Source organism: Amblyomma maculatum, chromosome 11 (assembly GCF_055883805.1).
Source record: "Amblyomma maculatum isolate TAMU_Amacu chromosome 11, ASM5588380v1, whole genome shotgun sequence".
NCBI classification, from domain to species: Eukaryota; Metazoa; Arthropoda; class Arachnida; order Ixodida; family Ixodidae; genus Amblyomma; species Amblyomma maculatum.
In genome coordinates this window covers 156,260,574-156,278,653 of record NC_139354.1, presented here as the reverse complement: position 1 = coordinate 156,278,653, position 18,080 = coordinate 156,260,574, and the positions used below count along the sequence as shown (strand labels likewise).

The following is an 18,080-nucleotide window of genomic DNA, read 5'->3' as shown; positions in this document are numbered from 1 at the left end:
TGGAGGAAAAGAACTAGGAAACTATACTAGTAAGTATGCTAGTCACAAGGAAGGAGAAATAAAGAGCGTTAAACAACGGGTGAAAAGCACAGAAGGTAAAAATTCGATAAATTCGATGGAAAAGAAACAGAGTGTGGAATTATACCGAAATTGGAAACGACACACCAGGAAGGAAGCTTTCTTTGATAACTCAAGAGGCAGTGCCCTTCTTTTTGAAGCTAGATCAGGGTGCCTTAGAACACGCAACTACAAAAAGAAACTTAACAATGAAGATGACGCATGTGCTGTATGTGTTAACTCGAGTGAAACAATTGACCATATTATATTCAAATGTAGTGGTATCATCCGGAGTTGATGCAGGTGCAGTCACTGTTCCTGAAGATCTGGGGTTCAGAGATACCAGTGGCCGGGTGAATAAACCAGCGGTGGAAGCTAGCAAAAAACGACTGGTAGATTGGTGGCTTAAAAGCAGAGAAGTGACACAATGCTAGTAATATAGAAACAAAAATTCAATAAATAAAATGATGGTATATAGTTAACAAATCTAAAACAATAATTAAGATATAAGGAAAAAAATGAGCATGATCGCTACATGCTACCACCCCGTTTCAAAGGGGACGCTCCTATATTCCATCCATCCCATCCCTCCGCTCCTGCGATTGCGCGTGGCTACCGGAAACGGACGTACTGGCGACAGCCGGAGCTTCAGAAAGCGTCAAATAGATGAGTTCGTTCTTTTATAACCTTTATTTCGTTTTCAGCTAATTAGGTTAGGTGCAGCCTAAAGAATAGACTTTATCTCTTTGTCCTAGAGGCCTGGTTTTTCGTGCCGGCAGCTAGGTTTTCTCGGCGTTCATTCGTTAACTATTTTGTTTAGATAAATATTCTGTTTTCTAGGCTATTGGCATTCGCAGAGTTTATTTTAACGCGTGTTTGCTAGTCGTTTTTATGTCTTTCCTTTGCAGTTTGTATATTCTGAGAATTCGTAGCAGAAATAGTTCAGTTGCTACATGCTTACGATGTGCAATCAAAACAAGGTAAGGTGTACTATGTGTGAGGCGCAGGTTAATCTCAAGGAAACGCGTTTTGACTCGATCGAGGAAGCTGAAGGCAGTGACGTTTTGTGCCGGTGTTGCGTGCTGAGTGCGCGCCTAGATAGATTTGAATTAGAAAAGGGCAGTTTAGTGTCTCGTGTGGATGATTTGGAAAATGAACTAGGTTTGCTAAGGGCAGAAAATCAGAAATTGCTAGGACAGCTTCCTCAAATGGAAAAAATACTGCCGACTTTCTTCTTGGAACCAACAAGGACGGACATTCCATTACGGGCCACGTGGCTGGGACCAGCACTGGCATGGAAGGCATAAGCAAATTAGGTCAGGCGGATCCGAAGCGACAGAGTAATTTAGAAGCAGCTACTAAGAAGTCGGAAAAAAAAGGAATAAGTAAGGAAGAATGAAAATCCCTCAGAGGACACAGATAACCGAAAGCAGGGGCCAACAACTGGGAGAGGGAGAGAGAATGCCAGAATGCCCAGGTGCTTCAGGTTTTTCATGTTTTGTTTTTATTTTCAGGAATGTATTACACTAGTTAGTATGATTTATTTGGTACAGAAGGAGGTCCCAAAGCGAAGCTGTCAGGGGGACCTCCTATAACAAAATGCTTAAAACAAATTCACAAATATGGCAGAAATTGAACATCAAAATATGTTAAAATCAATGAACAAGAACATGATACATAAAAAAAAGAAAAGCGTAACTGTGTGGTTATAATTACTTCGTTAATAAAAATGTTTTGATGTTATTAGTGAAGAGCCTATACGACCGAACCGTTTTAACATATGAGGGTAGTGAATTACATAGAGTTATAGCTGAAAACAAGAGGGTTTATTTAGCATAATTATTGTTAACTCTGGGAAGTAGCAAATTGTCGTTTTGGGAAAATCTAGTTAGATTACTGTTTATGAGGGAAGATGACGGAAGCGCAGTATTGACAATGTCACCATTGCGAGCGCTGTATATAAGTGTGGCTAATCTTAGGTGGAGCAGACTCAGTAAAGGGAGGATATTAAAATTTCGATATATAGGGGCAGCTGAGGCAGTGGATGGGGAAAAGGCAAGTATCCAAATTGCAGAGTTTTGTAAATGACGGATGCTTGACATATGAGTCAGAGTGGGCAGGCCAGCAGCAGTATCGGCAACATGCTCAGCAACCATTTTTGTCTTGCTCTACAGGTTTTGGCGGCCCTTCTGTGCGGATCAGTTCCACCGTGTGGCTGCGACCCAGTGGCCACGTCGTTTGACCTGGTCAACGAGCCCTCGCATCGCGGGAAAGAACTGTGGCCCAGCGCCTGCGCATCAAGGGCAATCGACGTGGATGTGTTCAGTGAACCGGCATCGGAAAATCTGGCTCGTGCCAGGTGCCCGGCGATTACATTGCTTTCCGTTCCGCAACTGACAGCGCATCGCTTCATCTCGACAACTGTGACGTCACATCACATGGCTCAGCAAGTCCCTTTAAAAGAGCGAGCAACATCGACTTTCTGCAGTGGGCAGGCCAGCAGCAGTATCGGCAACATGCTCAGCAACCATTTTTGTCTTGCTCTACAGGTTAGTAAAAACGTTTCCATGTACTGTTATCGTAGTGACAACCGGTTTCTGTTGCTGCTGCCCTGCCCACAGTGTTTCAAATGTATTCTGGCGCACATTGCTTTACTGCCTACTAACCTACTTCTTTCGGGCGATATTGAGACAAACCCAGGACCAACTGAGAAGCAATTGCTGTCGGAACTGCTAGACGGCCAAAGAAAGTGCAAGGAACTATTGAAGGAATAATCGACGGTCAGAATGAAATAAAAGAGCAAATGGTCACACTAAACAACAGAATAGATGGCATTAAACAGCAGTTGTCCAAGCTAGGCACGCTGAAAAAACAAGTAAGCGAAATAGAAAAAACAATAGCAGATTTTGACAGCCAGTTGTCCTTTCTGATGAATAAGGTGGACGACTTAGAAAACAGAAGCCGTCGCAATAATCTTATAATTTACGGTTTAGAAGAGTCAGGAAACGAGACGCTTGAAGAACTTGAAAACACAGTGAAAGACTACATAATAATAAAGGAGATAGGTATAACACCTCCAGGTAGAGAAAGACTTCATAGGCTTGGGCGTAAATCAAGTGACAAATCTAGACCGGTTATCATAAAATTTCTTGACTATCGGGAAAAGGCATTCATTTTACAAGCAGCCTACAAACTAAAAGGATCGTCGTACTCTATCTCGGAAGACTTCTCAAAGCGCGTGCGTGACTTGCGTAAACTTCTGTGGGACAGCGCAGCGGAAGAAAAAGCAAATGGCGCTAAGGTAAAGCTGGTGTTTGATAAAGTTAGCATTGATAGTGTTATGTTTGTATGGGATGCCCAGAAAGGAGAGCGTGTCAGATTGGTCAATAAGAAAAATAACTGACAGAAAAAGCACTATCCTACATCCTTGAAAATCTTAAACATTAACTGCAGAAGTGTAATCAATAAAGTAACCGAGCTTGAAGGGCTCCTTTTTACTAACAATTCAGACATTGCTGTGCTAACCGAAACATGGTTACATGATGCAATTTTCGACAGTGAATTCGTGCCTACTGGTTACAATGTACTCCGGAAAGACCGTACTGGAAGAGGTGGCGGCGTCTGTATGATACACAAGAAATCATTACGAGTTTTAAAGATGCCTGACGTTCCTAATGTAGAGTGCATTTTCAGTAAAACATATTGTGGTACAATCAGGTACATTATATTTGTGTTGTACAGGCCCCCTTCTTCTTCCATATCGGTTTTAAATGATTTGAAAACTTACATGAACACATATTTAAAACCTGGAGATCAGATAGTTCTAGCTGGCGACTTTAATCTGCCTAATATTGACTGGCGCACGATGTCCCTCAAAAACCATAACGACAAAACAGGTGATGCCATGTTGGACATAGCATTTCATTTATCCCAACTTGTTGACGAGTACACCAGGGTACACGCTAAATCTATACTGGACCTTTTCTTCGTAAGCGGATCTATTAGTACTAAAACAAAATGCGAAATAATCCCAGGAATCTCGGATCACCAGGCCGTGTTCCTTACCTTATCTGATGCCGCTATTGACAGGCATCCAAAGCAGTCATGTTTTCCCAACTTCTCACGCGCTGATGACACATCAATAATCGATACCTTATCCTTTCATTTTGACAGCTTTTCGAGGTCTACCGCAAGTGTAGACGATCTGTGGGTTTCTTTCAAGGATCTGGTTATGATGTGCATTAGCCGTTTCGTGCCAATCATTGTTAAAAAGACAAAACGTGGCAATCCCTGGATTTCCCGCACTTCAATACAAATGCGCAGAAAAGTAAAAAAGTTGAAAAAGAAAAGGCAAGCAGTTGTCCATCCTGAAGGCCTGCTGGATAAAATTTCCGCTCTGTCAAGTCAACTACGACGACAAGTAGCACTTGATAAAGAAAATTATTTTGGCGATTTGTTGCCTAATTTTATAACTAGCTCACCTGAAAAATTTTGGCGTACAATCTCACCAGTATCTAGGGATTCCCATGCATTTGGAATCAATGGCACATTAACACATGACGGAAAAGTAATATCAACCGCCTTTAACGAATACTTAAAATCCGTTTTTACTAATGATAATGGCATACAACCTTTGTTCGAAACATGCTTACCTCCGATGCCTGATCTTGTAATCAGTGAACAGGGTATAACTAAAATGCCTTTGAATCTTAACGTAAAAAAATCCCTTGGGCCTGATAAAATACCCAATGCATTCCTAACGAGGTATGCAGAATGGATGTCCAAGTATTTGTTTATAATTTTTTCTAGGTCTCTAAACGAAGGACAGGTTCCGAATGACTGGAGGACGGCCAGAGTCCAACCACTTCATAAAAATGGAAACAAATAGTACATTAATAATTCCCGACCGATTTCATTAACATCGACAGCTTGCAAAATTATGGAACAAATAATACACACCCACATTTCCCATTTTCTTGAACAACACAGTTTTATTACAAATTTCCAACACGGATTCTGGAAAGGTTATTTTATTCTACTTGTACCCAATTAGTTCAGACTATACACGATTTTGCGAAAGCTATTAACAAAGCTATTAAAAATGGTTTATGGATTTCGCCAAAGCATTTGATAAGGTCGCTCACAAAAAGCTGCTTTCCAAAATAATAGCACACTCAGAAATAACAAAATCATTAATTGGATTTCAGCATATTTGAATAACCGTCAGCAATATGTCTCTTTTGGGGAACATTGCTCTCAAACTGTTTTTGTTGGCTCTGGCGTCCCTCAGGGCGCAGTGCTTGGGCCACTCTTGTTTATCATTTACATTAACGACATCGTGAAAGACATTCCAGTTAATATTAAACTATAAGCGGATGATTGTGTGCTATACTCCGAAATTAAACATATGTCAGATCAGGTAAAACTTAATGAGGCTTTTCAGAAAATTAGTGCCTGGTGTGATGCATGGCAGATGCCTATCAACTTTCAAAAAACCGTGTATATGAGAATCACTCACAAGAAAAGTCCACTGATGTTCCAATATTCACTTGATAACAACATTCTTTCCGAAGTCTCACACTACAAATATCTAGGGCTATGGATTACTAACAACCTTGACTGGACTAAACATATTGATCAAACTGTAAATAATGCAAACCGTAAACTTTTTTTTTCTTAGGCGTGCATTGAGACTTTCCACAGCCCGAGTTCGGCTTCCAGCGTATAAATCGATTGTCCTTCCAATATTAGATTATGCGGCAATAATTTGGGATCCATTCAAAACAAACGTAAATAAAATTGAAAAAATACAAAAGAAAGCAGTACGTTTTGTTTACAATAGCTATGGACGCACATCAGTAAGTGACCTCTTAAACAGGGCTGCTTTATTATCTATAACCGAAAGTAATCGCGTTTGTCGACTAAAGTTCTTATACCAATTGGTCAAAGGTCATTTTAAAATTAACATTGATGGACTAATATCTTTCTCTTCAGGTTATTCTACAAGACAATGTCACAATCTTACAATCACCCCTTTCACCCAGCGTAATAACTGCTTTAAATATCCTTTTTTTCCGCGAACAGTAACGGAGTGGAATCAACGAAGTCTTACAGCTATCTGTAACATCATTCATCGGCAACCTCAGTGCACAATAATGTCCTCTGTCATGCATTCCCTGTTCCCATTTTTGAACTGAATTTAATATTGTGATCGTTCTGGTGCTCTTTCTTCATTTAATTAATTCCCTGTTGACCATGTTCACTGATGACTTGATAGTAGTGTATTTATGTGCTCCAAATCTTAGTGTACTTTTTTGTTGTGTTACGTCATTGAGCCTTTCATTTTTGCTGTTGTGTTTTGTTGCTTATTATTAATTTGTGGCCTTCGTACTTTTTTTTTCTTAATTTTGTACTTACGTATTTTCTGTATGCTCACCCTGCGAAAATCCCTTCCTGGGATTGCAGTATTAATAAATAAATAAATAAAATGTAGTTCCCCAGGATGATATGCAGTAGGTTAAATGACTGTGAACAAATGCGAAATAAAGCGTCCGAAGAATATGGGGCTGAAAGTAATGACGTGTTCGAAGAAGCACCCTAATGCCAAAGGCAACTTTTTAGCATAATGATTCAGTGTGCATGTTGAATTTTAAATGTTCGTGTAGAAGGATTCCAAGAAATGTAGTACATTTAGAAAGTGGAAATATGTAGTTATTCAAATAAAGCGGAGCAATTTTAATCGGTTGTTTATTATGCGAATGAAAGACAATGAAATGTGTTTTTTTGGGATTAATTTCAAGCTGATTATCTTGACACCAATGAACTGGAATTGCGAGTTCAGTATTCAATGTTGTGATCAGGTCATTTATGTTTCTGTCGCTAGTGTATAATGTAGTGTCATCGGCGTATAGAAGGCAGTTAGATTTGGGGAAATAACTAGGGAAATCATTAATGTATATTAAGAAAAGCAGTGGTCCTAAAATTGAACCCTGTGGCACACCCTGGTTAATAGATACTGGCTGAGATAAAAGGTCGGCAAACTTTACTATTTGAATTCTGTCAGTAAGATAACCTCGTATGAATGTTAATGCTGGGCCGCAGTTTCCCAGAGACTCCAGTTTGGAAAGAAGTATGGTGTGGTTAATAGGAGAGTTTCCTAATTCGGTCCAGCAACACTGGTCGCCGACGCCATCCGCCATTAGCTTGGCGACGAACGCCGCTGCTCACACAGCGTCCGCGTTCTCCTTTGCTTAATTGAGCCTATTTGTACTGTATAACTCCCCTTCGCTAGCAATGTCGTGGTCCAGAAGCCTTTCTCCTGTCCCGAAGAGCCTCACCATCGACAGAATACAAGCGTACAGCGCTTCCAGAAGCCTCGGCAATCGGAACGATGAGCACAGCCACAAGTTTGTCGCCGAGAGCTACGTTCAGTGCGCTTCCATTGAAACGTCACCATTCGCTATACGGTAAGCTACCACATTGGGTGACTATGTTTTTTTTTTCGTCTTCGAATGCTAGATGCGTTCTGTTCGCTGAACCGCCTATGCCCATTATCAATCTGAGCGAGAAAATAGAGCGCAGAAGCTTTATGCGGATGCACTCGAGAGCAGGCGTGGCCGGTTAAACCGAGTGCCTGCTATTTGTTTTTTTTTTTTTTTTTTTTTTCACTTCGGTTGTGCACTAAGCAACATCAATCAAATTCTCGTCGTCTTTTTTTTTTTTCTTCTTGTGCAGTGACTCCAGGTTCGTGCGTGTACGCGCGCGGTGCTTTAGAAGCCAGAAAAAGACTGCGTCGCCATACCAAGTCAGTGTTGTGATAACGCACGATGGCTTCATCGACGGCTTCACATGCGAGTGCGCTGCGCGGGAGAGTGGTGTGTGTCACCATGCTCTGGCACTGCTCAAGTTACTTGTGTTGCTCAAGGAGCAAGGATATGAAGAACCGCCGCCTGAGCTGTCCTGCACGGAGCTGCCGCAGAAGTGGAGACGACCGCGTGGGGATAAAGTATCATCCAGCGCGGTAGATGATGTAGATTGGAGGTCCGTACGGCCTGGTGGTCGGGAGTGGGCCACGGCCCCTCGGCTTTATAAAGCTCGCAAAAAACCCAGGCTTGCGGAGGATGTTAAAAAGGCTGCTCTGAAATTTGGCCAAGATCTCGCAGAACTGGCACCAACCCCATTTTCAAAGCATTTGCAGGCAATGCCAGTGAAACCTTCAAGTTCGGCCTACGGGGAAACTTGGGTTCGGCATCAAGAGGTGCCAACTCCATTCCACCAGAACCAACTATTATACCTTCAACATCACTGCATGTCGCTTCATCTCAAAACCTGCCAGCATCACAGAAAGTCATGCTTGAGGTAAATACAGAAGTGGTAGTAAGACTATCTGTAGTAATACAAATGTGGCTAGTATGTTAGAAAAAAAGTCTGCAGCTGCAGTTCCTAACGTTATCTTTCTTAAATACGCATAACAAACAGAGTGCAAACACAGGGCGTCGTCTAAATATGGTAAGTGCTGAACGTCACTGCTTACCCAGCGCAAACATATCAAGATATGCATGTCAACTATAGTGCACAGCAAATTAATGTCTCTCTCAAATATGAATGTGCTAGAAGTACAGCTGCTGCCACAATCTATCTGGTAAATGTTATTTATACCTGTGCAAGCATATTTTCCTTTTTTTACAGTCACTAACCCTTACTATCACCGAGGCTCATCACTTGGAGAAAAGTAGCCGTGGGCAAGAGTGCTGCATGGCAGGCAGCCCGCCGTCAGCGACTGACTGCATCCAACTTTGGTGCAGTTATGAAACGTGAGAAGTGAACAGTGAAGGGTCTCAAAAACTTGACTGCGACAGGGATCTGTCACGAGTAACAGCAATCCAGTAAGTATCCATAATTACTTTTTTGCTTGTAAATGCAAACACAAACAGGGGCTCACTGTAATGCTTGCATACACTGCTTCTATAGCGCATCAATCTTTAGGGTGATCTGGTGTAGCGTGTTACAATTTTTGGCAACGTTTACTAGTATGGACACTAGGTATTTACTCTGTAGTAAGGCATTACGAAATGACAGAAAGGCAGCAGTAGGTGCTAGTTGATAGGCCATGAAGTCTTCAGCAGCACTGTAAACACTGGTAGAATCCAAGCTTGTGCAAAAATAGCAAAACACCACTGCATGAAATAAAGCCTTTTATTAATTGTTCAGTGGTCGCCACTTTTGTACATTCGCATTCAAACATAGACATGTGTCACAAACTTCTCGACGACTGGCTGCCAGCCGTGGAGACACAGGGACTTCACGCATCTCCCAATCTAAACGCGAGGTTTGGACAACACTTATTTTTTAAAGTCGGTCAGCCCGGGTGGTGTTCATGTGTGTCGGGGCGTCAGACATCTAAATAAAACTCAGAGAAGTTAAATAATTAACAAGCTTTTAAGTACTGGCAAGGAGAAACACAAGGTAAAAGTGAACACAGGGAGTGACATAATCTTGTATATAACAATAATACAAAACCTAAATTGTGACAAGGAGAAGGTACTGTAAGGGTGCGTTGAAGCTCAGGTCGACCGTTTAACTAGCGCGTCAGTCTCTTGCGTCTTCGTCTTTTGTCTGCCGTATTCTTTTTTTAGCACGCGCCTTTCGACATACGCTCGTCGTCTTTGTCATCGTCGGCAATCACCGAGCGTTGGTGTGACACTACAATTATCCCCGGGATAAAAAAGAGGCATCCTGCCGACGCATGGTGTGGACGTAACAGGGCTTGAGGCGGTCAACGTGCACTGTTTCACGCCCGCGGCGACGCATACCCGGTGTCGGTACAAGCGGTTCTATAACGTAGTTCACCGGAGAGGTCTGGCAAATAATCCGATAAGGGCCATGGTATTTGGGAGCAAGTTTGGTAGAGAGGCCGGAAGGGGTGGCAGGAACCCAAAACCACACCAGGGAGTCTGTGCTGTATGAAGGAGCTGAACAAGACGGTGCGCGAAGGAACTGCTGGTGACCTTGGTTCTGGGTTGTAAATGAGCGGGCCAACTGGCGACATTCTTCTGCATATGCTGCTGCTTGAGAGACGGTGGTCGCTTCGGAGGTGTCAGGGCGATAAGGAAGTATCGTGTCCATAGTTGAGGTGGGTTCACGGCCGTATAGAAGAAAAAAGGGGGAGAAGCCGGTCGTGCTTTGTATGGCAGTATTATAAGCGTACGTGACGAATGGGAGAAGCCGGTCCCAGTTTGAATGGTCGGACGCGACATACATGGCGAGCATGTCACTTAAGGTGCGGTTAAAACGTTCCGTCATGCCATTTGTCTGCGGATGGTAGGCCGAGGTAGAACGGTGGACAATGCGGCACTGCTGAGCAAGGGCTTCAATGGTCTCGGAAAGAAAAACACGGTCACTGAGCAATTCTTTAGGTGAACCGTGGCGCAGAACGAGATGGTGCAGGACGAAAGACGCAACGTCTGGCGCCGACGCAGAAGGTAAGGAAGACGTTTCTGCGTAGCGGGTAAGGTGGTCAACAGCCACGATGACCAAACGGTTACCAGCTGGAGTGACTGGTAGTGGCCCGTAAAGATCAATACCAACAAGATCGAATGGTCGGCTGGGGCAGGGCAAGGGCTGCATCGGAACGGTGGAGTGGTGTGGAGGGTTTTTGCGGCGTTGGCATTCCTGGCATGCGCGAACGGAATGACGCACGAAGCGGTACAGTACAATAAAAAAGGTAAACTAGACCAATTATATTGTTACGGGGCGGCAAGCCGATGATGATAGGAGACAGAACATGACCGATGTCGATGGTAGATGACGTTTAATGAATGATTGCGGGTCTAGCGCGAGCGCGCCTGCCAACCCCATTGTCCACTTCTTCGCCCGTAACACTACCCATGGCCACCGAGCGATCGTCCGGATCGGTGGACGGAGAAGAAGTCAAAGTTGATCGAATTTGTGGCATGACGGTGATCTTGTGCGGACCGGTGAAGAAAGAAAAGAAAGAAGGTAACGGCTTGCCACCATGATGACCAATGAAGCCTGGCCCAGGAAGCTTTCGTTGAACCGGTCGCCAGGATTTGATGGCTGGGTCCTAGGTACACATCAAACGGCACAGGCGGGGGCGATGTCTTCACGTGTAGTGTTGTATCGGGTCGGTGGGTTCATCTGGTCGGATCCTTCGGTCAGGTCTTTCATGCGCTGTGTCTTGTGATGTGTCCTTGCGCGTGTTCGTGGCGTATCAGGTCGGTGGGATCTTAAAGTTGGGCTGCTGTGTTTCTTCGTGTCTTTTAGTCAGGGCGGCGGACTGGGCGGGGGTGGAGAACGGCGATGTGGCTTCGGGTCCAGCAGGCTGGGGCACAGCCAGGTGATGCGTCGTCCCAGGAACCCGTTGCCGACGGCGCAAGATGACACAGGGCGTCGAAGCTCCGGGCCAGGATTACGAGTGATGATGATGTACCCCGCACCTCCAACTAAATGTTACGGGGTGGCAAGCCTGTGCCGTTTGATGCGTACCTAGGATCCAGCCATCAAATCCTGGCGACCGGTTCAACGAAAGCTTCCTGGGCCAGGCTTCATTGGTGATCATAGCGGCAAGCTGTTACCTTCTTTCTCTTCTTTTTTCACCGGTCTGCACAAGATCACCGTCATGTCACAAATCTGATCAATTTTGACTTCTTCGCCCGTAACAATATGAATTCACAATAAGGGCATACAGTACATTAGAGGCATAATTATGTGAGGGCAACAGAAAAGGAAAAATTCCGTGTCAACACGTACACCACCAGCTTATCCCCAAACATAGTTTCGCTGGCATTGGTCTGTGACAACATGAAAAACTACTTTCTCCTATCCATGAGCAGGTCATCATATTCATTCATCCTATCTTGTAAAAAAATCACCTTTAACACATCACAAGTTAGCTAACCTCATTCGGCATTGGTAATTATGTTCATATTTCTGCTTTCACTGGCAGTCTTTTTTTTATTAACTGGAGGTGTTGCTTCTAGTGCAGTGTAGAAATAGCTTTATTGTCCTTATTTAAGGTATAGCATTTCAAATGAGCTGCCGGCCATACGCCGATATGCGACAGCAATGCAGGCCCTTCAGCACGACGAGCAGACATTCCACTGTGGACTTGCTGTAAGTCCAGCTTGCCCGTCGCTGGGAGCATCACCAGATAGGATAGTCTGGGACCCAGAAGAATGCAACCATGGAAATATTGAGGTCGGGCAACGTCATCACGGGCAACAAGACGGCCAACGTCATCACGAATATGGACAAGATAGTCACAGTATCCGAGGAGTTCTATACAGATCTCTACAGCAGCCAAAGTAGTCAGGCCCATAACGAGATTGGCGGCGGGGAAAAACAGTCAGACGTTCCACCAGTGACGAAGGACGAGGTCAAGAAAGCATTAGAAACTATGAAAAGGGGGAAATCAGCTGGAGAGGATCAGATAACTACAGATTTGCTGAAAGACGGGGAGGATATCGTGCTAGAAAAACTGGCCACCCTGTATACGCAGTGCCTTGTGTCATCGATGGTACCGGAACCATGGAAGAATGCAAACATTATCCTCATTCACAGAGAAAGGGGACTCTAAGGACCTTAAACATTACGGACCAATCAGCTTACTCTCTGTTACGGATAAGGTATTTACTAAGGTAATCGCTAATAGAATCCGGACAACCTTAGACTGCAATCAAGCAAAGGATCAAGCAGGGTTTCGGAAACGGTACTATACTATCGCTCATATCCATACCATCAATCAGGGGATAGAAACATGCTCGGAATATAATAAGCCCTTATACATAGCATTCATTGATTACGAAAAAGTATTTCACTCAGTTGAAACATCGGCGGTGATGCAGGCATTGCGAAATCAGGGGGTAGACGAGCCGTAGTGAAAGTGCTGGAAGATATATAGAGTGGCTGAACAGCAACTATAGTTCTGCATAAAGAAAGTAACAAAATTCTCATAAAGAAAGGTGTTAGGCAAGGAGAGACAATTTCCCCAGTACTATTCAGAGCTTGCTTAGAGGAAGTATACAGAGACTTGGAATGGGAGCAGTTAGGGATAAGGGTAGATTTAGAACACCTCAGTAATCTGCGATTGGCTGATGGGATTGCCTTGCTAAGCAACTCGGGGGATGAACTGCAAATAATGCTTGATGACCTAGACAGGAAAAGTAGAAAGGTAGGCTTGAAAATCAATATGCAGAAGACTCAGGTAATGTTCAACAGCCTCGGGAAGGAACAGCAGTTTACATTAGGTAGCGAAGTACTGGAAGTAGTAGGCGATTATGTCTACTTAGGACAGGTAGTAACCGCAGATCCGGACCATGAAAAGGAAATAACAAGAAGAATAAGATTGGGATGGAGCGCATTTGGAAAGCACTCGCAGATTATGACTAGCAGCTTACCGGTATCGCTCAAGAGGAAAGTATACAACAGTTGCATCTTACCTGTACTCACCTATGGGGCTGAAACGTGGAAGCTGACCAAGAGAGTTCTACTTAAGTTGAGGACAACCCAAAAGGCTATGGAACGAAAAATGATAGGGGTAACATTAAGAGATAGGAAGCGGACAGAGTGGGTCAGAGAAATAACTCAAGTTACCGACATTCTAGTAGAAATTAAGAAAAAGAAATGGGCATGGGCAGGACATGTAGTCCGAAGAGAGGATAACCGATGGTCGCTTAGGGTAACAAACTGGAATCCAAGAGAAGGAAAGCGTAGCGGGGGGCGGCAGAAAGTTAGGGGGGCGGAGGACGTTAAGAAGTTCGCGGGGGTCAAGTGCATGCAGCTAGCACAGAACCGGGTTAAGTGGAGAAATATGGGAGAGGCCTTCGCCCTGCAGTGCTTATAGTCAGGCTGATAATGATGATGATGATGATAGCGCTTCTCCATCTCTGCCAGCAAAGAATATAATCAATCTGATTCCTGTACAGACAGTCCAGTGAAGTCCATAAGTGCAGGCGCCTCAGGTGCTGTTGAAAATGAGTATTCGCTATGGTCAGGTTGTTTTCTTGACAAAACTCTACTAGCCTCTGCCCAGCTTCTTTTGGGTCACCAAGACCGAACTTGCCTGTAATTCCGGGTATTTCTTCACTCCCCACCTTAGCATTCCATTCTCCTATGAGAAAAAGGACGTCTGATGATAGAGTGTGGCCTAAAAGGCATTGCAGGTCAGCATAAAATCTCTCAACGTCCGCTTCTTCAGCAGTAGTGGTTGGTGCATAGACATGGATAACTGTTATGTTGAAAGGGTGACCTTGGATCCGAAGTGAAATCATTCGGTCGTTTTTTAGATTGTACCCTAGAATTGCTTTGCCCATTCTTCTGTTTACTATTAGAGCGACTCCATTCCTTCTCCTGGCTTCGTGCCCACAATAAAAGACATTATGGTCGCCGCAATTCATTTTTCCTATTCCGGTCCACTTCAGCTCGCTGATACCCAAGATATAAATGTTCAATATGTCCATTTCTCGCTTGACGACATCCAGTTTACCTTGCGTCATAGATCTTACCTTCCATGTTGCTATGTGAAATATCTCCTTGCAACATCGGACTTTACGGTCGCTTCCCGACACATCCACAACTGAGCGTTCTTTTCGCTTTAGCCCAGCCGCTTTATTAGCCCTGGAGCTACTAGGAATCGCCCTTTGTTTATCCTAGTAACATGTGGGACACCTTCCAACCTGAGGGGCTTATCTTCCGGCGCCATATCATTAATGCTATTGTCACTGGCCATACTGTTTTCTTGGCAGGAAATACTGGAGTGGGTTGCCATTACCTTCTCTAGTAAATCACATTTTGTCAAAACTCTCTGCCGTGATCTGTCTATCCTGGGTGGCCCTACACAGCAAAGCTCACGACTACATCGAGTTTCGCAAGCCCCTCCGCCTCGACAAGGCAGTGATCCATGAAGGGGTTAGACAGACTACGTATGTTGAATTGGATAATTGAATTATGTGATGGAGTGCATGCGTAGAGGAGATGCTGAAATTTGCCTAGCGTGTGTAGCGCCATGGCCATCGGATGATAACAGTGCCTGGTTTTCTTTTTCTAGGGGAAGATGGCAAGATGAGCCTCACTGGCAATGCGATATACTGTGCTATCCGTAGCCGCCCTAGCTTTGGCGCGGCAGTGGTCGACCTAGAGCAAATTCTATCCTTTTTCAATGTTTGCACCCGTCCAAAAAAAAAAAACGTTTGTTTTCAGGTGTCAGATTATCATTTATGTAGATAGGGGGATCGGTAATGCCGCCATCGCCGCCAACTTTGATTTCGACTTCGGTACATGTGAGTCGTGCTTTCCTTGCCTTGCCTCTGAACTCAGCCTTCTTTGTGCGGTTGAAAAAACGAGCAATTATGTTCTGTCCATCTTTAGCAGGTACTCTGTGCACAGTATCTATGTCAGTGACAGTAACAGGGCAGCCAGTCTTTTCGCCAATACACTGGAGAATAGCGGAACAGTTCTCTCCCTGTGTAACGGGGACTCCTTTGATATCGATGTTATTCATGCGTGAGTACTGCTCCAGTTCAGATACCATCTTGGCCAGTTGCAGATTTGAACGATTCAGGTCTGTTTTCCTTTACAAGAGAAGCTTGCTGCGTTTTCATTTGCTCAAAAAGGTCATTATACATGGAGAGGCTGTTCCGCAGTTCTATCACCTCAATTTTTAAAGTACTATATATCTTCTTTAGCAAGTTCAGTGTTCGTTGGCATGATGAAAATAAATGAAGCAACTAAGATACAATCTTTCGAAATCATCAAAAAAGTTAAACCCGAACAAAGTGCCTCAAGGCAGCAAATTCTAACATGAGCAGGTGCAAGGGAGATATCTTGGTACGTGTAAAGGGTGATAAGCGAGTGTTAGTTGGAACTTTCCCAGGGATGACAATGAGGGCAGTGCTGAAAGAGAGTAAAAATAGGCTGTTGAAAAATTCCGCAGAGCACAATATAGTGATAGTAGCCGCGGGGGTAAACGATGTCCTAAATGGTGACGCTGCAGGAGTGGTTGAAAGTTTAGCTAAGGGAGTTGACGATATCAGGGAGATAACATGCGAGCGCAAATAGTTGTATGCACAGTTCCGGTGGTGCTAGGATCGAACGGAAAGCTGGAAAAGTACGTGGTGACAATCAGGGTATAAAAAAGTTAAACCTGGAGAAGCGTTTCGAAGTGGTTGAGGTAAAGAAGGTGGTGCACAAAGCAGGTTTTGGCAGGGCTTTTCAGCGAGATGGCATTCATTCTAACAGAAGGGTGCGAGCAGAGATCGGCTGGCGCATGGCAGGCAGGGCTGCAGCTTTTTTAGGGGGTCCGCGAGGGCTCCACGCACAGAGGTAGTTAGAAGTGAAGCAGAAGAAAGCGTAATAACGGAGACTGAGCCTCAAAAAATGGCAAGGAGGAGGTCGAGAAAGAAAAGTACAAAAAATAGATTTTACACTAGGATCAGCTACATAAACATGCAAGGAGGTGGAGAAAGAGCGAAATGGCTAGAGATAGAACAGCAAGTGAAGGATGACAGAATAGGTGTGTACGCTCTTTGCGAGACTCATCTCAGGGATCTAGAAGATCCGCCGTTTATAGAAGGCTACGTCTGGGAAGGGTGCAACAGAACGAGAACGGAAAAAAAAGGGTGGAGGGGTAGGTATGTTGATACACCAGGGAACAAATCGGCAAAGAATTAAATCATCTTGTAAAAACATATCTGGGTATCAAGAACAATTGCCGGCATAAGGACATGGCTAAGGGTAGTTTATTTAGGAACAGGACATCAATGCAGGCAAGAAAACAGGGATCTTGTTGAATGTGTCAGTGACGATATAAGCCAGTTTGGAGACGGGGCCGACATTCTGCTGGGGGACATGAACGGCCACATCGACGATCTGGATGGGTACAAGAATTGTAACGGGAAGCTAATGATATATTTCTGTGAGCGACACGACCTAGTTATAGTAAATAGAGAAACAAAATACGAAGGACAAATCACGTGGGAATTCTGCATCAGGCAAACGACCAATGACTACTGTCTAATGTTGCAGGGAATTTATATCAAGGTCACAAAAATGGAAATAGACGAAGAAGGGGAGTGTAGTCTGGGATATGATCATAAATGTTTTAATCTGCAGATGGGGCCCTTGATGAACGAAGAAACGGAATTTAGACAAAAAGTAAACGCAAAATTAGGTGACTATCAAATAGCGCAGATAACAGCAGATAATAGAGGAAGCAATAGAGAAAAGCCCCATTGAAGACTGGGATTATGAACATATATTATGGTGAGGCTACAAAAACAAAATATAAAATAATATGCCTCTGCCCGTGACACTAGGTATAACGGGCTTAGGAACAGGTGGAGCTGCACATAAGGAGGAAATTAAGGAAGTTAGAGTAGCAAACCGCTAGATTTGAAAGAGGAGTAAGGAAATCAGGGAAGCCATTGAACAACGGCGGGCTGCTTCAAGGGAACACCGAGAGGCAAAGAAAGCACAGGTATCTCACGAGGAAATCGACCAAAAATGGGAAGCATATCGACAAAAAAAACTTGATGTACAGGCTCTCGTCCAAAGTGAAATAAAGCAGTTCACCGATCGCTGGATAGTCCACCTCTAGAGGCGGACCAAGAAAATTCTGGAACCATATAAGCTGGCTAGGGAAGAAGAATCAAAGTAAGCAGGATCGGATCGGATTCAAGATAACGAGGGAAATTGTTTAAAGGGAGACAACGCAGTGAACTACCTTACATCAGTTATAGCCGAGTCATTTAAGAGCGACGATAGGGTACTCTCCGCAAATCAGGAAGCAACACAAGGTAGCAGAGTACGAAGCAGCTTAGAACTGACCAATCTAAACTAGAAAAAGGCAGAAAAAATATTCCTAAAAACACATCTAGAGGAATAGATGGAATTCCGATCCAGCTGATTAATGAACTTGGTCCAAAAAGTAAGGAAACGTTGTTAAAAGCTTTAGAAACAGTCATAACGAATAAACAAATTCCAGACAGCTGGCGGCAGAGCAAAATGTA

General features: G+C 43.9%; 1 protein-coding gene and 1 pseudogene across 1 annotated transcript; both read left to right on the top strand.

Annotated features, from left to right (window-relative positions):
* The first annotated feature begins 1,651 nt into the window (after positions 1-1,651).
* LOC146175232 (uncharacterized) lies at positions 1,652-3,504 on the top strand. The gene has a single exon (XM_084583743.1). It carries the CDS (start codon positions 2,160-2,162, stop codon positions 2,829-2,831), a length of 672 nt encoding a protein of 223 aa, XP_084439869.1. The 5' UTR covers positions 1,652-2,159; the 3' UTR covers positions 2,832-3,504.
* Positions 3,505-7,215: 3,711 nt separating this feature from the next.
* LOC146175231 (uncharacterized) overlaps positions 7,216-18,080 on the top strand; it is a 154,413-nt pseudogene continuing 143,548 nt past the window's right edge.

Bases quoted from the DNA above. Each gene is read 5' to 3' on its own strand.
- LOC146175232 (XM_084583743.1), top strand. From the start codon at position 2,160: ATGAGTCAGAGTGGGCAGGCCAGCAGCAGTATCGGCAACATGCTCAGC.